Here is a 26,943-nt window from a genome sequence, read left to right on the forward strand (position 1 = left end):
GGGAGTGGAGGGGGTGCTGTCCCCGTGATCCTGCTCATTGGAAGTCCCTGGAGGTTTCAGGTCTCACCTTCTAGTGAGCAGGGCCTGGGGTGGGAGGAGGGAGAGGAAGGTGAGATGAGCATGTTCATGGTCCTCCTGGTCTCTGGGGTGGGGTGTCACAGGCGCTAATCAGGGAGGAGCCACTGGACTGCATCTCTAGCTCCATTAGGCAGAAGGCAATGAACGTCATCTCTGACCTCAGGTAGCAACCTGCCACTGCTCTCTGCCTTCCCTCCTCTGGCTTGAGTTCTGCCCTCTTCCCTGGTGCCTCTCCACCTCTCATCTTCTGCTTCACCTTTTTTTTTCCCCCATTATTATTTTATCAAATCATAGCTATGTACATTAATGCGACCATGGGGTACAATATGCTGTTTTTTTATACAATTTGAAATATTTTCATCAAACTGGTTAACATAGCCTTCACGGCCTTTTTCTAAGTTATTGTGTTAAGACATTTATATTCTACATTTAGTAAATTTCACATGTACCCTTGTAAGATGCACCGTATGTGTAGGAGAGCCCTCAGGCAGGAGTGGACACTTTCTGCCCTTTCTTTTCTTAAGGGTTTGTGGGTGGGATGTCGTGAGCACCCAGGGAGCCTGCCTGTCCCATGTCCTCAGGGCCTTGCCACCACCTCTGCCCCAGGCTTCCTTCTGCTCCCAGGGCTGTCCCTGACTACACCCCCCATGTCCATCTCTGTCCTCTGAATTCCCTCCAGACATCTGGACAACCAGAGAGCACTATATCACCCCAAGCCCTGGTGCCCTTCCCTGTAATCACTGTGCCTGCTCTCACTCCCTGGGTTTCTTTTTTCCAACTTCTGGTCCTTTTGCCTTGGGATGTTGTTTCCTCCCCTTTCCCCTTTCAGGTCCCCTTTTCTCTGGTGTCTCCCTGGTTCTTGCTCTACCTACTGCTCTGTCTCCACCATCTCTCTCTCTGTGTACCATCAGTCTTCCTTTCCCCAACTGTCCTGTCTGGCCAACGCTCTCTGCTCACCCTGTGCTTCACTCTGGACCTTAGCAAGCTTGAGCCAGTCTTGGAGTCGGACAGTATAGCAGAGGTCCTTCTCACATGCTGCGACAGTGTGCTCTGCCTTCCCCCCTCGGAGGGCCTGCAGGAGGCGGCCTCGGATCCCACCGAGGTGAGGCGCTGTCTGATGGTCATTGCCTTGTTTTTGATCATTTATTTTTGAGAGGGTGTGAAGTAAAGGCTTGGCAGTTTTATGAGGCTCTTCTACCATCTTCAACAGAGAAAAATTTTGTCCTTGGAGGAGGGAGGGGTTTGCTGAGTCAGGCAGCCAGAATAGGCCATGAGGTTGACTTCCTCCTTGGGAACCCATTGATGGCCACTGCTACCCCTTGAATATTCTGTCCCCTAAGTGGAAACTCAGTCCTTCCCTTTACAAATGTCAAATTGCAAGCAGTCTGAAGGTTCAAACATGACTTTACTCTAGGCGCATGGTTATGTGACTTCAGGGAGTCCCAGTAGTAGGAGGCCTGAGTCCATTTCCTATAGAGCCAAGAGCTTTCCTTGTGGGGGGCGGAGGGATGGAGGGATTTGGGGTTCACATTTGCATTCTTAGGCTTCATTCCTAGGAACCGTTCCACCTTGTCTGTTCCTTTCTCTTGGCTGGATGTCCTTATTTTACAGATACCATAGCATCTAGAGCTTCACTAAGAATATTCATAAACATTTTTTGAAACAGGGCCAGGCGCTGTAGCTCTCGCTTCTAATCCTAGCACCCTGGGAAGCAGAGGCCAGTGGATCCTTTGAGCATATGAGTTGGAGACCAGCCTTAGCAAGAGGGAGACCCCATCTGTAAAAATAGCCGTGTGTTGTGGAGGGTGCCTGAGTCCCAGCTACTTGGGGATCTGAGGCAAGAGGATTACTTGAGCCTAAGAGTTTGACTTTGCTGTGAGCTATCTTTCCAGGGCACTCTACCCAGGGTGACAAAGTGAGACTCTGTCTCAACAACAACAACAAAAAAACAAAATCAGCATTTTTATAAACAATGTTTTCTACAATTTACTGAAATACTTTCACTTCCTGGAGTCAGTAGGTCTGTTTGTCTTGGGCCTTCTTTCCATGGACTGGCAACGCTTCTTTGCCAGTTCACATTTCTTTATGTAATGAAGGAAAGACGGCTCCATCTAGACTCTCTCTAGAGATGAGAGAGAGCTGAGGGGGTTTCCCCTGGCTTTGCCCCCTCACACATTCCTCAGTGAGGTACTGGCTGGTATTGCCGGCATTTGGACAGGGCTGGGATCCCCACTGCCCAGAGGAATGGCTTCAGTCTGGGGGTGGGTTCCGTGGCAGTGCTTTACTCCACGGGAGCTGCCTTCCCTCCTCAGCAGTTTGAGGCCACAGCTGTCTTGCAGAAGCCCTTGCAGGCAGATCACCTGTTTTCTTTCTAAGGTTTTGTCCTAAAAGCAAAGACCTACTATTGCTGGGCAGGGCCCACATGGTTCTCATGAGGGTGAGAGGGGAAGGGCACTGTCCTGTGCCCTGCGGAAAGCAACAGAGGATTCATTCAGACCAGTGGAGGGCAAGTAGTTCCTGGAAATGCAAGGAAAACAGGAGCAGGAAGGAGTGAGGAGGCTGGAGGAGCTGGAGTGTGGAGCAGGGGTGTGGACCCCCGGGCAGGGGAAGGCTGGCTGCTGCCTCAGGCATCCTCTGAGTCCCTCTCTGCTCCTTAGGAACTGCTCAGGAGGAGCCTGCAATCTCTCCAGAGGCTCATGGTAGCACTCGTCACTGAGAGGCCCACTCAGATCCAGTCCTGCTTGGAGGTCAGTGAGAGGGACACTTGGAAGTTGGTGTCCTGGATTTCTGGGACTCCTGTCACAGTGCACCATACCTGGTTGGCTACAGCAACAGGAATGTAATCTCTCCCAGACACAAAGGGAAATGTCCAAAAGCAAGGTGTTGGCAGGGTTAGCTCCCCCTGGAGGATCTGCAGGGAATCCTTTCTTCCCTTCCATCCTCTCTCCTGGCTTCTGGTGGTTCCTGCCAATCCTTCATGTCCCTTTACCTGTAGACATGTCACTCTAATCTCTGCATCCATTTTCACAGGGCATATTCCCGTGTGTGTGTGTGTGTGTGTGTGTGTGTGTGTGTGTGTGTGTGTGTGTGTGTGTCTGTCTGTCTGTCTGTGTGTGTCTGTGTGTGTGTGTGTGTCTGTGTGTTCTTTTCTTTATCAGAACAGTAAACGTTGGATTAGGCAAGGTCCACCTAATTCAATATGAATTCATGTTAACTTAGTGTCATCCACAAAGACCCTATTTCCAGGCAGGATCACATCCTGAGGGTTTGAGGTAGATGTGAATTTTGTTACCTCACTATATTTGGGAACAAAACCGTCAAGGACAGGATAAGAGGCAGAACTGAGGATGAGAGTTGCGTGCAGAGCTTTGAGGGAAGGCGATCATGGCTGGTGGGATCTGAACCTCTGCGGTCTTCTCCCTTCGAGGAGAAATGATTCCTCTTCCTTCATCTGGTGTTAAGGCCACCTCCTTCTCCTCAGCTGCCCTCTGCTCCTCAGACTAGTCACAGGTTAGCAGTACGCGCTGTGCACCTCCCCCACTGCTCGGCCTGCTTCCATCCTCAGTGCTGTGGCCAGGGGACTCATTTACAATCCCTGCACCTCACTCTTCTCTGGAGTGACGACAGTACCTGGCTCATGGAAAGTTGGGCTGATGACTGGGTGACAGAGTTTATAAAGTGCCTGACTGGGAGGGTAATGCCCAGCTTTGAATCATTTGTCCATGACTAAACTGAGTCGCCTTTTATTATGGATTCAGTGACTTAAGCTTATATGAGTGTGATACTTTGGCCTTCTCTTGAGTATCCTGCTCCCCAGTTACCATATGAAGTTTCAGTTTTCTTTACACTTGTGGTCATCAGGGGGAGAGGTTCCTGAGCAGTTATAGTCCAAATATAATACTCAAGAAGTTAGTTGAGATACTTATTTTCTCTTTGGTGATGGAATTAAATTGATATAATTTAGATTTATTTGTTAAGATTAAGGGCTTCTGTTCTTTTAATTGATGATATTGATTATATCAGAATTTACATAATTAAAAAGAAGTGAAAACTATAAAGTCTTCTCAGAGCAGTCTTGTTCCCATCCATCCTCTTAAGCTCCTTCCCACTCACTGCCTAGAGATCACCATTCATACTGCGTCCGAGTTGCCCTTCCTGGTTCCACTGTAAAAGGGCAAATGTGTGTTCTGGTTTCTTCTTGTTTCTCTGTCCTTCCCACACAGTAGGTAGTGCCTGCTCTCCGGCCCTAGCTTTTTTCTGTCACTCTCACGAGTTCCCAGACACTTTCCTTACGATTCTGTGGTCGTATCTGCTGTGTGGACACAGTTTACCGGTCACTCCCCTGTGGATGGACATGGGCTGTTTCCAATTGTTTTGCTGCTAGTTTCCTTAACTTCTCATTTTGAAAACGATTGCAGATCCACAGGGAGTTAGCAATTTGAGGGTTAGTAGATACTGTTGCGTGTAAGCTCCACCAGCTTCCCCGCATGGTGACATCTTACATATACAACAGCAGTACACTGTCACGGCCAGGGAAATGGATCTGGGCCCGGCTGTCAGACTACAGCTCTGACCCAGTTGTCACAGTTCTGACGTGCACTCCTCTGTGTGCTAGTGGGTTATATGCCATTTGACCTCAGTGGAGCAGGGCGTGAGCAGTGACACCACCATCGCTGATGTGGATCAGTTTGGTCACCTTGCAGAACCCTTGTAGTGCCCTTTTTAGTCACAGCTAAGTCCCCTCCTTTTTCCTGTGCCCTGGTTGCAACCATTCGCCCCTTCTCCAGCTCTCTATTTTTGCCATTTTGGGGGGATATAATAGACATGGAAACATACAGCATGTAACCTTTCAGAGACAGGCTCTTTTTCATGGGTTCATGCTCTTAAAATGCTCCAATTTGTTACATGTTGCAAGCTTGGTTCCTTGTATTCCTGAGCAGTTTGCACTACAGGGATACACGGGAGTTGATCTGGTCATTCACCCATTCAAAGACATTTGAGTGGCTCCCCAATTGGGGTGATTATGAAGAAGGCTCTTGTGAGAGAGCTTTTTGTGCAGATAAGTTTTAATTTTCTGGGTCAAATGCTGAAGAGTACAAATGCTGAGTCCTATGGAAGGTACATATTTAGTTTTATGAGAAATTGGCAAACCCTTTTTCAGAGTGGCTGCCCGGTGTTATCATCAGCAGCCATGCGTGAGGTGTCCAAGTTCTTTGCATTCTTGCCAGCATTTGGTGTTATTTTCTACTTTACCCTTTCCGACAGGTTGAGTGATAGCTCACTGTGGTTTTAATTTGTGTTTCTCTAATGGCTAATGGTATCGATTCTATTCTCATGGGCACGTTTGCTGTCCATGTGCTTTCTTTGCATGCTTTTAATTAGATTTGTTAGGGTTTTGTTTTATGTAGCAAGATACAGCCTATTTTGGTGATTGTTCCATGTGCACTTGAAAAGAATGTGCCTTTTGCCTTCATTTTGTGGAATATTCTAAAGTGCCAGTCGGGGGTGGTGTTCAGTTCTGTACTGTGGGCTTGCTGATTTTCTGCTACTTCTGTTGCTTACTGAGGGAGGAGTTTGCAGTCTCCAGCTGTAACTTTGCATTCACCTGTTTTCCTTTGGTTCTGTGAGTTCTTGCCTCACTCATTCTGAAGCTCTGCTGTTAAGTGTGTACTGGTTAGGATTGTTACATCCTCGTGGTAAACTGACCTTTTATAATCATGAAATATCCTCTTTATCTCTGATAACTGTCTTTGGGATGACGTCTACTTGTCTGTCGTTCTCCTAGTTCCCTCTCCTTTTATTAGTGTGTGCCTGGTATATCTTTATCCGTTTTTTAATTTTAAGCTAGAGCTAGCTGTATTTTTAAATCTATTCGAAAGCACGTTATAAAAGATCCATGTTAGCTGTATTTTTAAATCCATTCGAAAGCACGTTATAAAAGATCCATGTTGGGCGGTGCCTGTGGCTCAAGGAGTAGGGCGCCGGTCCCATATGCCGGAGGTGGCGGGTTCAAACCCAGCCCTGGCCAAAAAACCACAAAAAAAAAAAGATCCATGTTGACAATTGGTGTGTTTAGATCATTCATGTTTAAAGAAATTATCGATAAGCTTTTAAGTCTACCTTTTCATTACTTGTGTTCTGTTTGTTTCCTCTGATTTTCCTTTGTCTGTTTCCTCTTTCTTGCCTCCTTTGGGTTATTTTCTCATCTTAGTGTTACAATTTAATTTGCCTATTGTGCTTCTGATTGTGTCTACTTATATACTTGTCACAGTGTTACTTTAGGGATTTCTCCACACACACTTAACGTTTTCCAAGCCTACCTAGAATCCATATTTTACCCTCTCAAGTGGAATGCAGAGACTTGATCAGCCGGTAAAGCCCTTGATTCTTACCCTGTCTATATTGGAGTTGTTTCATGTGTTACATTTACCTACATTACAATCCCATCTGACAACTTCATAATGTTTCCTTTGAGCCAGCCAACATATGGTACACAGATGAATAGAAGAGGAGTCTATCACAGTTACCAGATATGGACGCTTTCCGTGCAGCTCCTTCAAACCTGATGTCTAAATTTCCTTCTGGTATCATGTTTCTTTCTTTAATTAGTTATTTTAGAGTCCCTAAATGTATTGTTTCTAACATTCCAGCCTTACTTTTTTTTAATTTTTTGATCTAGAAAATCTCGAGCATCTACCAAAGAGGAGAGAATAGAGTCATAAACTTTATGTACCACGTTCTAGCTTCAATCATCAGCTCTGACCCATCCATGTTATTTTATTTATACCCCTCACGTCCCCCAACTTCTTTACCCCTGATCTATTTTGAAGCTATTCCATATCATCTAATCCATAAACATTTTAGTATGTTTATCAAACATAAGGATTCTATTAAAATACATGTACATGCCTGTGCTGCCATTAGTACAATTAAAATGTAACTTTGATTTAATTTCTTCGTGTCATAAATATTCATTGTGTACTTTGGCCTGATTGTCTCAGAAATATGTTTTTTAAAAACTACGTTCCCTTAGAATGCGGTTCTACTGTCGATACGTACATTCCCGTCCATGGGGTTGCTGAAGACTTTTCAGCTATTCGTTGTCCTCTGTCACTTTCCTTGACATATATTTGTTGAAGAAACCAAGTCATTTCTTTTGTAAGTTCTGCTCATTGTGGGTTGCCCTGAGTATATCCTTTCTGGGTCATTTCACAAATTCCTCCGTTCAGTATTTCCTAGGTTATTAGATCTGGAGGTTGATCAGATGTAGAATTAATTTTTAGTAAGATTGCTTCCCAGGTGGTTCTGTCATATCATTTAAATTTAGAATGAATTAAAAATATTGACGGGTTTGAATTAAGGGAACTATTCTTGTCATTAATAGTTCCACTGTGTCACGTTTGGTCGGTGGGAACTTCTTCAAGTTGACCCCTGAGCCATTTCAGCATGACTCAAGGACTCTCCAAGAACTTCCTTGTTTTCTAGTGGAAAATTTTGTGTACCTTTCCTCCCCTGGCTAGGAACCAACTGCTTTTTCAAGAGGCTATTGTTCCTTTCTGTGGAAAATGGCCTTTAGAACCCCAGTCTTGTCTTTGGGCATTTCATCAGAGTCTGGCCCCTAAGATCAGAGCTGCTACCGGAGCTGGTCCTGGCTTCAGGAAGGGAGTTCTCCTTCATTTGTTTTCATGAGTGCAGCATCAGTATTCTCTGGGGTTGTTTGTGGACGCTTTCATCTACTGTGCTATAATAATTTCCTTTTCAATTATTAATTTCCTTTTGTATACCTGCATCCTTGTCAGATTAGTTGCTACAGGTTGACATGGAGTGATGTGTATTTGAAACAGTGGTATTTGGGGAGACTTATGCCTTGTGTTTTCGTAGGAATCATCCATAAGTATAGTGTAGAGATTTCTATCGCCTACAGAAGGGGAAAATCGGGGGCTGGGAAAACGAAGGCTTCTGGTGACAGACCCACATACAATGAACCTCCAGGTCAAAGAATCCTGCTCTCAGAAGTGTGACCCTGACACTTTGCAGAAGCCACACTCAAGGTTACCTTCCCACCCTCTGAGATGCATCTGATTGAGCTGCTCCTTTTCTCTCTCTCTCCCACCAGCTCCTCGAGACCTGGCTAAATTCTCAGAAGGACCATGAGCGGGAACGGGCCATGTCATGTGCTTCTTACGTTCTCAGCTTTACTTTAAAAATGAATAACTTCAAAGTGAGTGGTTATCTGCCCCGGAGCATGAGCCCTGGCGCCAGCAACATTATCATATCTGTCACCTGGCCTTGGACCCTCAGTCTCACCTTCTGCCCCCCTGTCCCATGCTCTGTGTCCTCCTGTGGATTCCATCATGTTCTCTCCTCCTTTCCCTCTGCCTCCCCTACCTTCTACTTGGTCTCTTTGTACATCCCTAAATTCAGTTTCATCCCACATGCTTCAGTCTCCATTCACTTCAACAAGCAGGCACTGGACACCCACCTTGGCCTGGCACCCTGCTAAGGGCTCTCATGGATATGTAGATGACCAGCACAGTTCCGCCAGTGCCATGATGAACGCCCAACCCCAGTGTGCTGGGAAGAATACACAAAAACACAGAAACAAATGGTCGCAAGTCGGGGAATCCGGGCAAGCTGCTTAGAGCAAACTTGTGAATACAGTTGACACTTTGTTATTACCCAGTTCTTTTTCTACTTCAGAATGGGAAGAGGTGGGTAGGGAAACGACCCGGGCATTTGAGCTGGGCTTGAAGCATGAGTGGGGTGTCAAGAGGCAGAGAGGGGACACAGTCGGGACCTTCCCCAGCTATGTTGGCATCTATGCTTTGAAGCCACACCTCACCTCATTCCTTCCCTGTTCCCCGCTCCTACTCTCACCGCTCAGGTCTCTGGCACACGTGTCACCTACTTCACATTTTTTCTCTGTGACAGCCCACCCAGAAGCGTGGCTGGGATAATATGGGATTTCTGGCTTTCCTCCCCAGGGGGAAATTCAGTTCACCCGACTAGGGCACCTGGTGAGGATGCTGGCCATACACTGCCAGGACCCCGTGGACAGCATCTGCATCTTGTCTGCCGAAGCCGTCTACAGCCTCTACTGTGTCCTCCTGCTGCAGAAGAGTATGCTCGGCCCTCTCTCCTCCCTCCTCTCCAGCCTCCCCACATTCTCTGATCCAGAAGAGTGAGGGCCTAGAAGTTACCTGAGCACTTCATTTCCATGGAGGGACCTGCCCCTAAATACTGCAATAACGCCCCTGGGACAGAATACCTGCTCAGGAAAGAGTTCTTTTGAATCAGCTCCTCCCCATCTGACTGAGCCTCAGACTCTACCTAGTTCTGTCTCTGCTCTGAGCCAGGCAACAGGAGGGCCCTAGACAAGAGCCCTCAGCTTCCTTATGCTGACTGTGCTCCACCCTTGGCCACCCCCACCTCTCTCCAAGCTGACTTAGCTCAGTAGGTGCTTTGGGCTAGGCCAAAGTCCCCTGAAAGGTGGGAGAGGGTGACCTAAGACGCCTTCTGACTACGCGAGGGATGGGCTTGGGGTGTTTGTTTCAGAGATGTCAAGGAAATCAGAAAAGCACTTGGAAGAAGAGGCCAAGAGGGAAGCCTACAGTGCCAACACCTTCTATAAAAACACCTTTCAAATTGGCAGGGTGAGGGCGTGGGGCCTGAGTCATACGGGGAGAGCTGGGGCCTCTCATTCACATAATGTTCTTGCCACCTCGCTTGGGACTCTCATATCCCACCTGCCTTCCCTCTCCATGACTGGCATGAAGGTTTTCTTTGGAGGACTGTCCCTGAGTGAAGAAAGGCCCAGTCTTGGGGCTCCCACATGCTCTCCTGTGCATATCCCAATTCTGATCCTTCCTAGTGATTCAGTCCACTGGAAGCATTGGTGCTTCCAGAGTGACATGGATGCCAACTCCTGCCACAGAGGAGTGGCACTAAGGACCCCAGCCCCAGCCCCTAGCTCCCACTGCTCTGTCTCTGCAGCCTCTCACCTCTGAGTCCCACATTACTCAGCCTCTCAGTGCAGCCTCTCAGTGTTTCTGCCTCCCACCCCCAAAGACTCTGGCTCTAGTGACAGTGTCCTCTGGGAGCTCAACAGCCAGCATAGGCCTTGGACAGAAGTGCATCTTGCTCCAGAGAAGGGCTCTCCCTCATCCCCTTCCCAGGAAGGGTGGTCTGGGCCATGTGAGGTAGGGGCCCAGGTGCATCAAGACTGATGGCCTCTCTTGTAGGCATTTGGAGGGTGCTTGACCCAATCCCAGCTCTACGACTTGGTGCTGGAGGCCATGGAGGGCCTGAGCAACAGCAAGGCCAAGTTGTCTCTGGCTGCTGCCCAGCTGATGAGTGCTGTCATCAAAGAGCGGGGCAGAAATTTGATAAAGGTAGTGTGGCACTGTGGCAGAAGCTCTGCCCCATAAATCAGGAGCCCTGGGCTCTCTCCTGGCTCCACTTAGTACTAACCAGAAGGAGGGCCTCAGGAAGTCCCTTCTCTGTTGGCCTCAATTTATTGATCTATAAAATGTAGGCTTGGAATCGATTTTTCTCTGTGGTCCCATGAGCTGTAACATGTGTAGTCCTGAGCTCAAAAGTGCCTATTGTTGGGGACATTCCCCTGGTACCCTGGGGGTGTCAGGAGCTTAGACTCTGGACGGCAAATCAACAAGCTTATGGAGTGGTCTTTGAATGCATTACCTTTTGTTTGAAAACAACTTTAAAATGGGCTTACCCTTCTGAGTGGGCACTGTCCCTTTTATAGGCTGGTACATGGGCTCTCTCCACCCCTCTTCCTGTCCCTGAGTCTACCGATACCTGTTGTCCTCACTCATTTATGTGACTTGTCTGGCCAGGGTCACAACACTGGAAGGATGCTCTGAGGGCGTCTTTGAAGCTACATTGGAATAGGCTTCCCAGACCCTTTGTATTAGTGCTGTGAGGGCCAGGACAGAGCCTGGGAGCCCCCACCCCCAAAACCAGTTCATCCTGTAGTTGCGAGGGTTGAAAATTGTTTGAAATTTAATCTCATGTCCGACACAATGGCTCATGTCCATAATCTCAGCACTTGGCGAGGCTGAAGGGAGAGGATCCCTTAAGCTCAGAAGTTCAAGACAAGCCTGAGCAACACTGAGACCCCATCTCTACTAAAAAGAGAAAAAATTAGCCAAGCATTTTGGTGGGTCCCTGAAGACCCAGCTACTCAGGATCCTGAGACAGGAAGATTACTTGAGCCCAGAAGTTTACGGTTGCATTGAGCTATGATAATGCCACTGTGCTCTAGAAGGGGTGACAGAGCAAGTCAATGCATAAAAAAAATAAAGAAAAGGAAATCTGCTTGAATGTGGAAGGAGAACCTCTGATGTGTCTGCGGTGCTTTTGCTTTTCCTCCGGAGTAACCCGGCAGTTCTTCCCCAAAGTTTGTGGCCGTGGGAAGGTACTTTTCTACAGTGAGCCTTGTCACCAGCTTCTACAGTGCCTTCTGTGGGCCCTGCTGGTCTGGCCTCTGGCCCCCAGAACTCTGCCTTGAAAAGGGAGCCACTGGTAGGATTGCAAGTAGGCCCCTGGAGTTTGGAACTTGGTAGAGGATGAAGGTGGGAAGGTCACAGGGAAGGAGCCCTGAGGACTTCTGTCTGTCCCGCAGGTGGAGGAAATAGCGGAGGGAATCCTCCAGTGGCTCAGCAGGAGTCTGAAGCCCCGCACGAAGGAGGAGACCCTGCAGGCCATGTGCTCCCTGGCAGGAAGCAACACCTGCTCTGTCATCCCCATGCTGCTCAGCAAGCCCCTGCCCTGGGACAGGTACCTCTGCCCTGGCTCAGGGCACCTTCTACAGCCCAGGAAGTCCCCTGTGTCTGGCCCCCAGCCCAGATGAAAATTGCTTTGCAAGAACATGGTCCCGCCCTCCCTCCTCTCTGGTCTCAGCAAGTCACATTTCCATGTCCTCTGGCTGGTTCCTTTCTGCTCTCACTCCTTTGTACCTGCGAACTGGCTCTTCATGGGCCCGAGACCAGAGCGCATGACACTGCTGTCCCTGGGTCTTGCAGCACGACTCTGGCCGTGTGGAAGGCATTTGGCCCCCAGCGAGACACAGCTCTCAATGTCCTGCAGCTGCTCACTGACTTCCTGGAAATGAGCCACTACAGAGAAGACACAGGGGAGATGGACGCCCAGCCTGTGGTGGTCAGCACATGAGGGGGCTGGCATGTCCTACTGAGGAGCTAAGGGCCGATTTGTGAATGAAAGAGCTTGACCTCAGGGGGTGAAGTAGGCCCTGGGAGGGGCAAAGAGGAGAGTGTTCAGCCTGCATCCTGAGTGCGCACCTCACAGCTCACTTTGCCCTCCTTTCAGCACTTGTGGGTGTAAGAGTGTGTGGTGGAAAAAGGGCAGGGCCAGCCCCACTGCAGGAAAAGGACACTGATAGGGCGCACCTGCTTGTGCTGGCTCAGCATTCTGGGTTGGCAGCATCTGACAGAAGCCTGAGGGTGTGGCATGGGGCACAGAGGAGGAGAAGGCTGGGCGGCCTGGAGGTTGTGTGCTCAGATTGCCAGAAACCATCCTCTGCTGACCAGTTAGAGTCACTTTCCTTTCCATGTTTAATGTCAAGTGTGCTAAAAAGGAAGCAGATTGGGTGTGGGTGGCCCCTCAGTTCCCTAGGTGTCACGTGTGGGTATTTAGTTTTTGGATGTTTCTTAGAAGCCTGGGTCAGAGTGAGCCACACCCACTGGGCAGTGACAGGGAAGGAGAGGTTTGGATTCCAGCCCAGGCTTTCAGGGTGAGCGATCATGGTCCAGGCCTGGGCGATTCTGCTCCTCACTCCCCAGGTGACATGTGCCTTGCGTGAGATGCTGTCAGGACCCCTGTGCCAGGAGGCCGTCCAGGAATTCTTCCCACAGCTGTTGTTGGCTGTGCTGAGTCATCTCTACGGTGTGACTAAGCAAAATGTTCCCTGGAAGATGGAGGGGGGCCCAAGCAGCCAGAGCTGGTCCCTTGACCCCACTAAGTAAGCCTCCCCTCCAGGTGGTAGAGAAATGCAGCGAGTTCATTTCTGGGAGACCAGGGGGCTAGATGCTGATCTCTTAGGGATGTGAGGAAGGGATGTCTCTGGGGTGAGGCAGCACCGTGGCCTCAGATTTCAGATTTCTCCTCACTCCTCCCATCACGTGCACTGTTCCACTGCTCACACCGTGGCTCCTACCGTGTTTGTAATTGTACACGTGAAGAGGGCAGTGGGATGTTAGATGACAGGTCCTAGTCACCCACTGCACGCAGGCTTGGCCATGAGCAGCAGCCTGGGTGGCATCCTCACTAGCTGTGCCGTCCACTGCAAGTGGGATTCGGTCTCCTCAACTGGGAGATGGGGACCCTGCTCCTACATCAGTGGCCGTGGTGCTGTTTTTCAACCTCAGAGTGTTTGCTTCCAATAAAACCCGGAATGAAAACAAAAACAAATGAAACAAAGGAGAGACACTCTGACGATGTGGGGGTACATGTCGTGAGTGACAGCGGGACTTGAAAGCCAGGACGCTAGGACATCCCCGCAGTGTCTGTCATTGGACTCTGAGTGGATGGGCAATTGTGGACAGGCCCTAGAGTGGGACTTCTTGTCAGCAGGAGAGCAGATCCCGCTACCAGAGCTGAGACCGCCTCTAGCTCACCAGCGCAGGAGTGCAGCCCCGGGCATAGCACCCTGCCCACCTGTTGTCCTTTTCTTTTCACTATCTGCATGGTGGTGGCCTTCAGGTGTGCCCTGGAGGTAGCGAAGTTGCTGCTCCTGGCAGCTGCACATGAGGAAGTGTTGATCCATGCAAATGAGCATCACTGCTGGGACCTGCTGTCCGGTTCTGCGTCTTTCTACGTAGGGGCCATGGACCTGGCAAGGTGCAGCCACTTCCCCAGTGCCCAAGGCATCACCCCGACCCTGACCCCAGGGTCTCTTGTGTGCTCCCGGGGGCAGCACACAAACATAGCAGCTTCCCGCCCTCGGTCCCCATGCCCAGCCCTCTGCTGTCCTGACTCCTCAGGCCTCATGTCTTCCCTGTGGGTGCACACTGGCCCCGACCCCTCCCCCACCCCTGCCAACTGCTGGCTTCCCTTGTCCCATCCCAGGGCAATTGTGAGAGTATGTGAACCTTCCCTTCTCCACCGATTCCTGAGCCATGTTCACAAGTTGCTCTACAGTGTGGACGAGGGTAGGAAGATCCTGGGCATGGCCTTCTATGTGCAGGTGAGAGCTGGGGAGAGCTCAAGAGCTTGGGCCGTCCACTTCTGGTAGTTAGGGACTGCCTGTTTAGCGGGATATTAAGTAACTTGTCCCAGGAAGGAGAAGAAAAGAATCCAGCAACCTCAAAGGGGGTTCCCTTCCCTGTCATGTCAGGGGACTGGTTCAAGGAGGCAAGGAGAGTTGGGAAGGGTGTTTGCAGTTCTGGTCCTCCCAGGATGATGCACAGATCCTAGCGTGGGGCTCCACATTCAAGCCTTACCAGCATGAGCCCCAGCGCTTCCCCACAGTCTCCGCTCCACATGACCAGATCTGCCACCTCTGTCACCTGGACACAGTCCTTACTGGTGTAGGGCTCTGAGCAGGTCTGGAGGGTGCCCAAGGCTCCACAATCTCTCCTCCATCCATAACCATGGTGTTTTGCCTTCAGCTGCTCTGGCACCCGACCGTGGCACACACCCTGGGACAAGTGTCACTGTCCACTCTAACCCACTGGCTCAAAGACCCCAGCATCATTATGCAAGAAATCAGCCTGCAGGGAATCAGTAACCTGGCACTGCACCCAGAAAATGTAAGAGTGTGGTGAGAGTCCAGTGGGACCACCTGTGAATCCCCAAAGCATTTGCTTATTTTCCTCACTTGCTCCCTCTGCTGCATCGGGCTGAGTCCACCCCACCCCCATCTGAGGGCAGCACAACTCCCAGTGTGGACGCTAACCCAGGCATGTCCTCGTGCTGCCCGAGCCCTCAGAGCCATTCTGTCCTCGGCATGTTCAGCCCTTAGGATTCCCACATCTGTTTCTCTTCTATGCTGACTCCATGTTCTAAGTCCTGAGAATGCTGCGTGGTCCCCAGGGTGCTGAGTGATCTCTGCCTTCTTCCCCATAGTCAAAGGCTCTCAAGAGGCTGGTTCCATTCCTACGAGGCTTCCTGGATGGTGAGGTGCGGGTGACGGTGCAGGCTGTGAGGAGCCTGCAGAACATCATCCACCACGGAAAGAACAAGGACATCCAGGGAATGTTCTGCAGCATCTGCCAGCAACTGCGTCCCCTCATCAATGACGTATGTGCCTGCAGCCCCTGGGAGCCCTTGGGAATGGTGTGAGCTGGGCTGAGGCTGCACCTTGGTATGAGCTAAGCGTTGGGGCTAGGCCAAGGGCCTGTGGCCCAGGGATGAGAAAATGGAGGGGAAGACAAAAGGAAACCTGGCCACATGGAGCTGTGCTCTGGACACTTCATCCAAGTACCCTCCCAGCACCTGCAGGTAGCACATGCCTCCATTTCCGCTGACCCCAGATGTTCCCTGGAGGAGCCACTGGACCCACACTTGAAAGCTCACACACTGCGCTCACCCTAAGGATACGGACTACTCACGGAGTGAAGAGGGAGAGAGCTGATGGCCTGCTGTACTCCCGCATAGCACAGGGACCTTAGAAAGCTAGAGTCCTGTGGCAAGAGAAATCCGAGACTCAGCCATTTGGACTAAGAGACTCACACCTACCCTCCCCACTCCTCCTTAAGGTCACAGCATCTTAGTGCTGGAGGGAACTCAATACCCCTGAGACACGTGCTGATTGTGCTCCTGTTGTGACATTTGTAACTTCCTTGGCTTTTGAACCTTGGGTTGGAATGATCTGAGTGTAGATCTCATCTCCGCTATGACTCTGGAGGCCCCTGAGTGGCTAGGTCAAGGCCTGACTTATCCATCTTTCAGTTACTTTTACAATTCAGCTTGCGCAATGAACTTGACTTAACAATGCCTAAAGGTAGTGCCTTTTCGCACCATCCAAACAACATGAAGACTGGAGATGTTTAATTCCCATCACACCTTCCCGGGTCACACATGCATGTCATCTAGTATTTTAGGTCCATCTGCCATCACGTCTCCAATGTGGACTTTGTATCCTCTCGCCACCACGACTGCTGTGATTTCATACGGTCGGCTCTTACTTAGAATCACCATGTTTACACGTCTCTCTCACCTTCCTTCTTACAGCTCTTTCCTCCCTCCTAGGGTTCGCCTCTCCCTTCCTTTCTGGTTCCTTGAGTGAGGGTCTGAAGGTAGTAAACATTTACATCTTTGTATGAAAATGTCTTTATTTTACCTCAGATTGTCTTCAGTTGTTAGTAGTTTATGACATACCCATTATGGTATTTCTCACATGTGGTCTCTTTCCTTGTAGTGTTGGTTTTCCTCGATGGTTGGCTGATGTGTGATTTCTGGCATCAGTAGAGAGTCTCAGTGGACCCTCTGTGAAAGCAATGCCTCTTTCTGCAGCCTGATTTCAGGGACCATGGGGGAGCATCTAGGGAGAGGGTTCACTTGGGTGTGCAATAGCCGTTCTTTGGATTCTAGGGCTCCCTGCCCTCCCTGAGTCCCAGACACCCAGGGATCCATCTCTTTTTGTCCTGGACACCGCACTCCCTGCTCTGCTGGGGTGTTCCATGCCCTGCTGCTTGGTGATCGATTAGGTCATCAGGATGGGGTGGAGGGAGAACCTGGACAGGATGGCTGGATGACAGCCCCAAACCAGCACCTTTCGCTGTCCCAGAATCATCTCCTGCTCCCTATGTTTACAACCTCTGAGCTTTAGAGCACTCCCAGACCTCCTGCCACCTGCAGTACTATTTTCTTGCCCACACTCTGGGCTGTAATTTGTGCTTAAATTCCAACTCTGTCTGCTGTTCATCTTTCAGGAATACTCTCGTCCTCTGGTGGGAATTGAGGAGCTTCACCTAATATTTCAGATCCATTATGAATTGTAGAAACGTATTTCTACTCTGCCACCCAGGCATGGAATGATTAGGGTGGTGCTCAGTCACCCATGTTGAGCTGCCATGTATGTGACAGTTTTCTCTTTGTGTTTGTCACTGAAGTGCTAAAGGAATCATGTCTCTTTTTGGCCATTTTGTTCTAGTGTGTGCACGCAACTTGTTCCCAAGTCTGCCCCTGCATTCAGGAACTATTCCTTCTTGTGCTACCATGTCTCTGTCACGTGGCACTGTGCCTCACTCATGACAGGTGCTCACGGTATATGTGATATACTCATGAAAGTACACAAAGCTTAGTTGTTGATGGCCATTATAAATTTACATTAACTAATAGAGGCTTAAACAGTTTTCTTCAGAATGTAACTAGAATAAAAATGTGCATCGTTTCAGATGTGTCATGCTTGAGCTAAATCCTTAGAAGGAAGAAAATAAATGGCCCATGCTAGCACTAAAGCCACGATGCTGCTTTGCCTGGCCCTGTGCCTGCATTACTAACTTCTTAGTGCTGTGCCGAAGAGGCCACTCAGAGACATCGGCTGTGTGGTCTCTGCATTGGGTAAGCCAGTGCAGCCAGAGCACTCGGACAGGTAGACTGAGATGTGGATGGAAGGAAACCAGGCCTGACAGGGCCAGGAGACCACGGCCTCTTCACAGGAATGTTGTGCTTTGTGGCAGGAGAGGGAGCCAGTGAGGATTGCAGCCATCTCTGCTCTGGGCTACATGCTGAGACGGGACAAGAAATATAAGGCCAGAGCCACCATGAAAAGGGAACTGTGTAAATTTCTGCTCCCTTTGCTGCTGAACGTGCAGCAGGAAAACAGCAAAGTGGTCAAGGTACGCTGGCCGTGTCTGTCGTGCCAAGCCCAGGCCCGAATCATGCCCCCTCGTGCCAACACACGGCCCATTCCCTTCGGCTCTCGCCTCATGAGCCTGGCTGTGGCTGCACACTCCACATCCACCTCTTGGCATCCTCCTCTGGGCTGGCCCTCAGCACTCTTCCCCTCTCCTAGTGATGTAGGGGCCTCCACTCAGCCCCTGGCCTGGGAAGTCATAGGAGTGGGAATTGGGGACCCCCCCTCTCACCCACAGGTCTGTGGAGAGGCCCTCAGTGAGTGGGCAAAGGTGATTGGCTGGGTGCCCCTGACCGGCACCTTCCAACACATCACCCTCAGCAACCACCTGCAGGTGATACAGGATACATGCGCGTACCTGGTGAGTGAGGGTCCCTGGGGAAGCTGGGCCTCAACGTTCATCCCTACGACAGAACAATGGATTCGGTGGACAGAGGGCAGGGTGACAGATACCTTCCTTTAGTTCCCTGATTCTCGTTCTTTAGCCTCAGTTACCTCTGAGAACCTGCACCTGGGAGGCCAGGCCCTGGTGCTCTGTGTTTGATCCTGCTGGTGTCCTGATCCCTGCCTCAGAGGCTGGGGACATAATGCAGGGTCACTGCATGGCCAGAAGACAGAGAGGTAGGAAGGGAAGCCCTGTGGGCAGGAGTCATCAGGACGTGAGGTCAGTAGTCATGGTCTTATGAGCCTATGGCTCCTGCAGCCAACAACAGGCAAGAGGTCAGGAATCCTGGCTGAAAACCGAACATTTAAGGGCTGAGCATGTAAGTCGGACAGTGGTGTGAGTAATTCTGGTATCAGGAATCCCTTATGCAGGTAGAGCACTTTACAGAGCACCTCACCACCAGCCCCCCATGACACCTTGCAGTTATGGAGGGAGCTGGACGGGTTCCCCTCCACTCTACAGAGAGATCAGTGAAGCCAGGGAGAGTCAGGGCAGCGCACACCTGGGCCGCCTCGATCCATGTCAGTGTGCCCTTCTTTCTCCTGCCAGGAGCCAGGGTGGCAACCTGCTCCTCTGCACTGGCTGCTGAGTCTGTGCTGGGCTGGGTTGGGAGGGGTTGGGGGATCTGGGGCACACAGTCATGCAGTACATGGTGCCTTGAGATAGACGCTGCTGTGTGTAGTATGGATGCTGTGGCTGCTAGAAGGTCTTTGGTAAGGTTCCCAGTTGCCCCTCTCCTGGTCTTCACTACCCTCTTTGGCTCTGCAGGTACGCAGAGGCAAACAGCAGCTCATGGGGGACTTACTGTCCCAGAGCTTGGAGATCTTGGGAAACCCGCAGACCTCCCTCAAGGCAGCTGCCCTCACCGTCATAGGTAAGGGCGTGGCTCCCGGAGGTTCCTCCTTTTCTCATCAGCATAGGCTTCCTTGACCCTCTGCTGAAGGCCAGGTGGAACCATAGCATGATGAAGCAAGTCTCCTCCTGTCCCAGCCTTGACCCGATGAGAGATGTGGATCAGTGGGCAGGCCTCAGATTCTACCCTAGATAGGCTCAGGGAGGAAGAGGAGGCTGATGTGCCTGTACCCCATTTCCATGTGTGTGTCCCCTCTGTCCAGGAACTGCTTTGTGAGGAAGAGTGCCATAAGCTTTACACATGGGGCAAAACTTTTGCTTCGAGTGGGGCCCTGCAGACATTCCAAAATATTTTTGGAATTACAGTGGTAATGAGTGTTAATGTTAGAAAGACTAAAAAATCCTGATTTGAAAAAAGAAGAAAATCAATAAGGCCAAATTTTCACCATTTGTATGTAGCATCTGCTAACATTGCGGAGTTTTTTCTTAACAATATACTATGTACACAAATACACACACATACACACAAGCGCTTTTCAAAAGGCACTTTGATTTCCTGTTTTGTTTTTCTTGCTGTATCACAAATTTAAACCATTACATTTTCTTCAACATTATTGTCAATAACTGCATATTATTAAGTCCATCATATGGGTGGATTTATAAGATTGTTCATTAAATCAGATCGTAATGTTGAATCCTGTGAACTACTGTGTCATTTCTTACTCTTATAAGCAGGGAAGCAGTGGTCAACACTCTGCATGACATCATGAGTAGTATGTTAAGATAAATTTCAGGTAGAATTGCTAGACCCAGAAGGCATGCAAAATTTTAATGCTTTTGATTGCCAAAGAGCTCTCTAAAGCGATTGAATTATTTTCTACTTACTGTAGATATTTCTACTGACTGTATATGAGCATCCACTTCTATGAGCATTTGCCAACCCTAGGTAATATTTCAAAAATCATCACCAATATGATAGGTGAAAGATAGTATCTTGCTGTTTGGATGGTCAATATTGCTTGTCAGCAGCAAGGGTAAAGCTTTATTCTGTCTGGCATGAAACACACATTGGCGTGCGTTTCATTTCTGAGAATTAATAGGCTTCTGCTCTTTGCCCATCTTCCTGTTGGTATGGGAGCCCCATACAGAGTCACATCGAGGCTACCATCGGGGCTAGTGCTCTCTGTAGCAGCCCGTATAGCCTATGGATAGGAGGATTGAGAGTTATAGGAAATACCTGTATAGCTCAACAATGGAACACCTTGGTGTTGGAGAGAGGGCATGGAGAGAGGGATTTAGCTCTCCTAACAAGCATAAGAGCTCACAAGATGAGAGCGTTGGTGAATTGGCAGTCTCTACACCTGTGGTGTTGAGAGGCAGGAGATCAGCCTTATATTAGGCTAGAGGAGAAGGCAGTCGGGAGCATGTGCGTTGGATCCCGCTTTCTCTGACTCTGTCTCCTCTCCTGCCTGCAGAATGCCAGCACGGTGTCTCTCTGCTGAAGATTACCAAGCTCTACTAAAGACTAAGATCTATTTATTCTATGGCTACTTTACTCTCTCTCTCTCTCCTGTGGAAGTAGATAGCCCTCAGGCACCTGAGAGAAATTGTTCCTGAGCAAGGTAGCTTAGTGGTCTGCCACCAGAACCTAGTTAAGCTGGGCCCGAGACCTGGCCAGTCCCAGGCCCTGACAGCTCTCTCTGTCACAGGTTGACAATAATTTGGGGGTCGCAGCCACTCTGAGATTGTTCTTTTGCTGAGACAGTGCTGTCTAGGCTGCGAGTCATCTCTGAGCTATTCTCCTTGCTAGAACTTGTTGAAACGTTTCCATATTTGCTACTGTCTGCGGGGGAAGAGGCAGCCTCAAAGTCTAGAAACCCCGGAATGAATTTCCATGTGTCTTGTCTTTAGGCTGCACCGTTAAGCACATAAACACGAACAACATGCATGAGGAGGACGTGCAGGTGATGAGGAGCGGTGAGTCCGGGCCGTGTGCCAGGTTCTGCATTACACAAGTGGTGGGGTACGGTACGACGGAGGACGGGGACATGTCTTAAGAACACGTTTTATTCATTTATTTTTACCATGATCAGAAGACAAAAGTAGAAAATGGAGACCGAGGAGGAGAAAACACGTTTTCCATCATCCTACTTACTAGCTAAAACCCTGCTAATATTTGGGGTCGTTGAACACTTACTGTGTGTTGTCCGTGCTCACTCTGAGAGGTGTTCAATACCGACTCAGTCCCTGTCCCTAAAAAACTTGCAGTTTCTTGTTCTTTTTTTTTTTTCCTTTTTTTTTTTTTTTTATTGTTGGGGATTCATTGAGGGTACAATAAGGCAGGTTACACTGATTGCAATTGTTAGGTAAAGTCCCTCTTGCAATCATGTCTTGCATTAGGAAAGGGAAAGAAAATTTCATAAAGACACTAGGTAGCACTCCAGGATTAGGAAAAATTCCAAAATACTTTTTCCTCTGGATATGCTGGGAGCAGGAAGTTACCAGCAGGTTGCCCTGGACATGTGGTCATGTTTCCCTGCTTTTGTTCTGGGTGCATTCAGGAACACCTGAAAAGTGAAGTAGAGAGGGTGCTACACTCCTCAGGATTACATAAAACTTTCCAAAGGATGAATCTCAGCTATCCAGATAGTACTTGGTGGTTTCAAGGGGTCTGTGTTGAATAAGGCCTGCCCACTCTGGCTTATATCCCAGACTGAGATGGCTGTCCAAGCCCAGAGTTTGGATGCAAAGCCATGTCACACTGGGACCCCTAGGATGTTAGCCGGCTCAAGGGGTCAGTAGTCCACACTCCACTCCTGTGTCTCTCTTGAGTAGGATGGCTAGGCACCCAGCAGGCTGGTTTCCTATTGAGTACAGTGCACATCTAAACCCTCCACTGCTCCCACGACTGCCCATACACAAGCACCTGGCTCCATCCCAAAGAAGCAGAATGCACTCTCTGCTCTCGGCCAAAGGGCCAGTTTCATGGCCCTGAGAGTCCCATGGAACCTCAGTTCTTGTTTGTTTCACATGCCCAGAGGGATGGTCCAATCCAAAGTTCAGTCTGATCCCTGGTTCACCCAGACAGGGAGCCATGGCGGGGTGGAGGAGAATCTCGGGGCAGACTTAGTCCCCCAGGGATTCCACATGTAGGCTCTGTCCCTGGGTCACTGTACTCCCCTGCACCTGCCTTCTGTGCAGGCCTCACACCCATCTTATCTTTTTTGCTCCTGGTGTCCCATGTTGTCTCTCTGTGTCATTGTGATGCGGTTTCGGGATGGGACAATCTAAATGGAGGTGGCAGGACACTCATCTCCCCCAAAATACTGACAGTGGCTGATGAAAGATGTCTCTAAACTGCCATCTTGGAGACCTACTCTTGTGATTTTGAAGCATGTTCCTTCTGTGCCTAGTATTTTAAGGGCTTTAATCAGGAAGGGGCACTGGGATTTATCACATGCTATCTCTGAAATCTATCATGATGGTCATATGGTTTTCCTTTTCAGTTCGTTTTTTGTGGTGAATCATACTGACTGATTTTTCTATATTGAACCAGTGTGGGATCCCTGAGATGAAACCCACGAGATGATGGTGAACTACTATTTTTGATGTGCTGTTGTATTCAATTTGCTGGCAATTCGTTGTAGATTGTTGGATGCATGTTCATCAGGGGTACCAGTCTATTGTTTTTGTTTGTTGTTTCCTGGCTTTGGTTATAGTGTCATACTGGGTATGTATAAGGAGTTAGGAAAGACTCCCTTCTTGGTGGTATAAAACAGTTTTTGTAGTATAGGTACCACTGTTCTTCTCTGTAGGTCTGGTAGAGTCCAGCTGTGAATTCATCTTCTCCTGAGGTGTTTTTTGTTGTTTGTTTGTTTGTTTTCTTTTTGGAAGGTTTTACAAATCACTGATTCAGTCTTGCTACTTGCTACTGATCTGTGCAGGATTTCTATTTCCTCCTGATTCAAGCTTGGGAGGTTTTCATTGTTGAGAACTTACCCTTTTCCTCTGCATTTTCTACTTTGTGTGCATAGAAGTGTTTGTCCGAGTCTTGGATGATCTTTTGTCTTTCAGTGGTATCAATTGTAATGTCCCCTGTTTATGACTGAGCCTACTTGAATTCTCTTTCTTCCTTAATTGCTTACTTTAGCTAGTGGTCAGGTAGAACTCTGATAGAACTCTCTCAATTGGTTTATCTTTTCAAAAAAAATAACTTTTCCTCTCATTGATCCGTGTGTATGTGTGTGTGTGTGTGTGTGTGTGTATGAAACTTATTTAGTTGTGCTCTGATCTTTCTCCTCCCTAGTCTTCTGTGGGCTTTGTGTTTCATTTGTTCTCATTTTCTGATTCCCTGAGGTGCAACTTAGGTCGTTAACTGGTGATCTTCCTGTCTCTGTGACGTAGGCATTCGGTGCCCTGGGCTAAAGGATTTGATTTCCATCTTGATGTCATTGTTGAACCAGAGATGGTTCAGCAGCAGGTTGCTCAATTTGTTGTTTATATGTGTGCTCAGAGTGTCTGTCTTCCGGTTCTTAGCCAATTAGGTTAGCCCGGGGCCTCCTGAAAGATACTATTTTGAATAAACTGTTTTGAGATAATGGCAAATTACTCACAGGTAATACCTTTTATACAACTGGGGATGGATAAGTTCTTACTTTCCTTATGGTAATTTCATACCTAGAGAATTAAGGATTGAACTAAGTGATTCGTCAGGGCCTTCCTTTCCTCAAAGTCAGTGATATCATGAGAAAGCATAAACTCTAACATCGGCAAGGCAAATGTCAAATTCTAGCTGGATCAGGACCTGGCCTGGAGGATGTGTTCCTTCATCTCTATGTCTGAGGTTCTTCATCTGTGTAACAGATAATACTGATGCCCTTAAATGTTGTTCTAAGTATTGAATAAAAATGGACAGAGCACTGAGCTTTGCGTGGCACGTAGACGTCTCACGACACATTTGTTTCCTTGCAGCAGGCTTCTGGGCTACGGAAAGGGGTGATAGTGTGAGTGGCAGGTCGGGAAGGTCCTTAAAGCTGTGGTAGAGGAGCAGGGAGTTTGTTAATTGCTTCTCAGAGAGCAGCCGTGCTACCCCTAGAAATTTGACGACTAGGCAGCAGGGTTTGTTCCCCTTGGGCTGTAAACCTGGCTTTAATTCTGACACTTGTCATTATTTACCTCCGAGGCCACCTGCTCTTGTTTCCAAAACCAAAGTGTCTGCTGCATGTCCTGGACTCCCCAGTCCTCCAGAGTTTTACCCATGCCTTCCCATCCCATCCTCCTCCAATATGGACTTCCCAAACCCCCTGGGCAAGGGGCAGATTTTTCCAAGGAAGGGTACTTCTAAATATCCTTACACCCATCATCTGTGCCCAAGGAACCCGCGGGTCAACAAATGCTTTTTTCAATTGCCTCACAGCTTTGTTGTTAGAACTGAAGCCCAGCAGCTCTTTTCTGATCTAAATGAAAGCAGTGATACTGTGGAAGCATGGGTTTGAAGGCCTCCAAGTAAAATGTTTCCTGAGCCAAGATTCTTTCCATTGTCTTTGTGCTTAGGAATTTTCTGACTTTATTCCCTGTTCCCATCCCAATGGATCCCTCACCACTCCAACAAGTCTCCAGCACCCTCTTCCTCATCTCTGTGGCATTCTCTCCACCGAGCAGTCAGAGTCTGCTTAAAACATGGACATTGGACCTTGTCCCCCTTGCTTCCAACACTCCAGTAGCTTCTCTCTGCTCTGAGTGCCATAGGTTGGTGCTGGGGGCTCTGCTTCTGCCTGCCTCTCTCACCTCAGCCTGCATCACTGCCCCCTTCCCAGAAGCCGCAGCCACCCTGCAACTCCCTGCAGCATGAGTAGACCCCTCTCTCCCACTGGGGATGCTTCTGCCCTCCCCTGCAGCTGGCTGGCTCTCAGGCTAGTCCCCAGGCTTTGGGATCTTGGGTTGTCACCTTCTCAGGAAGGCATTCCCTGACTGCCGTTTCTGGAGGGGCCCCTCCCAGTTACTGTCTCATTAGTCCACTTGGCTTCCTTGTCTGGACTGAATTTGTGTTTACTTGTTTATTTTTCTTTCTCCCCCCAGAATGTTAATGACTCGAGGGTGGGGACTCTGTGTCAATGGTCACTGCTATATCCCCAGCACCTAGAACAGCGCCTGGTGACAGGAAATACTCAGTAAATAATTGCTGACTAAATTCATGATTATTTATAGCAGTGAAAAATTACAATAGAATAGAATCATATGATGAGATATGCTGTACAGAGGAATATTTTCTGGAAGTAAAATATGCTAATGCTAATTTGTCAATAAAACTTTTGTGTACATTAGGTGTTTAAAGTAATGCAGCAAAGGTCGATACTAACCTATTAGCAGTGTTATCTCTGGGGAAGAGTGATATTTCTTCCTTTCCTTTTTGAAAAATAAAGATTACTTTATATATTTTGTATAATGAAACAAGTATGTCTTTGATCAAGACAAAAATTATGCTAAGTGAAATCATGTGAGGTAGGGAAGAATGGGGTTTGAGTCGACAGTCCTGAGGGATCTGTAGTCTTAGCTGATCTCCTTCTTGTTTCAGCTTTGGAAAGACTAGAAAGGGACGAGGACCACCAGGTCAGGTCATTGGCCCAAGAAGTTCTGGCAGAAGTCAGCGATCCAGCCTCCCAGTTGCCCACTTCCAGGAGGACCATCATGGGCATAAAAGTCCCGGGGAGGAAAGTGCACCTCGTCAAAGGCAAGCGTGGGCAAAAGAACTGTTGGCAACACCTTCAAGAATCTTTTCGCAGGTGGCACCAAGGAAGATTATGAACGTGCCACCTGACAGGCAACATATCGAAATGAGACTCAAGAAGATCATCTCGAAGTCCACCTGAGGCCAGGCACGGTGTCATATGCCCGGAGCCCCACTCCTCAGGAGGCTGAGGTGGGAGGATCCCTGGAGGCGGGAGTTCGAGCTGCAGTGAACAACGACGGCAGCCAACCCACCAGAAACCTTCTGCATCTCCTAAGATCAAATGTGCCTGCTCAGTCTCTATCCAAATTAGCCCATTTCCTTGGACAAAGGTCGTCTCCCCGACATCTGAACAAACGAAAGAAAAAGGCTGTAGTGACCACCCGTGAATAGTCAATGACTCATAAATGGGTACGAATCAGAACTAACCTCTTAGGTGGCCTTTGATCCTTCTTACCTGTATAAGAGACAGAGTTTCTCTCTATCAGCCGTGCTGGAGTATGGTGGGGTGCTAACATGGCTTGGTGCAACCTGGGACCTCTGCAGTCAAGTGATCCTCCCACCTCAGCCTCCTGAGTAGCTGGGGCTCCAGGTACCTGCCACCACACCCACCTAAGATACTTTTTCATCTTATATTTAAGAGTGCAGGCTTCAGCATTTTCCCAGGCTGGTTTCTAACACCTGGTCCCAAGCAGTCTTCCTACCTCAGCCACCTGAATAACTGAAACTCATGCCACTACATCCACCTCATTTTTCAAAAATTTTGTTATTAAATCATAACTTTAGATTTATGGGTACAATGTGATTATTTGATATATAATGTGCAATGCTTAAATCAAACTCATTAACATAACCATCACTTCACTCACTTCTCTTTTGTGGTAAGACATTTGTAATTTACTCTTAGTGAATTCTGAAACATACCTGTGGCCGGGCGTGGTGGCTCACGCCTGTAATCCTAGCACTCTGGGAGGCCGAGGCGGGTGGATTACCTGAGCTCAC

General features: G+C 48.8%; 1 protein-coding gene across 1 annotated transcript; it reads left to right on the forward strand.

Moving 5' to 3' along the window:
• The first annotated feature begins 102 nt into the window (after positions 1-102).
• LOC128569225 (maestro heat-like repeat-containing protein family member 7) lies at positions 103-26,943 on the forward strand. The gene is made up of 19 exons (XM_053567348.1): positions 103-241; positions 1,060-1,180; positions 2,736-2,825; positions 8,195-8,299; positions 9,063-9,198; positions 9,634-9,731; positions 10,320-10,469; positions 11,723-11,877; positions 12,123-12,258; positions 12,900-13,078; positions 13,819-13,956; positions 14,185-14,302; positions 14,727-14,867; positions 15,184-15,357; positions 17,742-17,900; positions 18,156-18,278; positions 19,131-19,236; positions 21,126-21,191; positions 25,789-26,943. Exons 1-19 carry the CDS (start codon positions 219-221, stop codon positions 26,016-26,018), a joined length of 2,448 nt encoding a protein of 815 aa, XP_053423323.1. The 5' UTR covers positions 103-218; the 3' UTR covers positions 26,019-26,943.

Source organism: Nycticebus coucang, chromosome 17, assembly GCF_027406575.1.
Source record: "Nycticebus coucang isolate mNycCou1 chromosome 17, mNycCou1.pri, whole genome shotgun sequence".
NCBI lineage: Eukaryota > Metazoa > Chordata > Mammalia > Primates > Lorisidae > Nycticebus > Nycticebus coucang.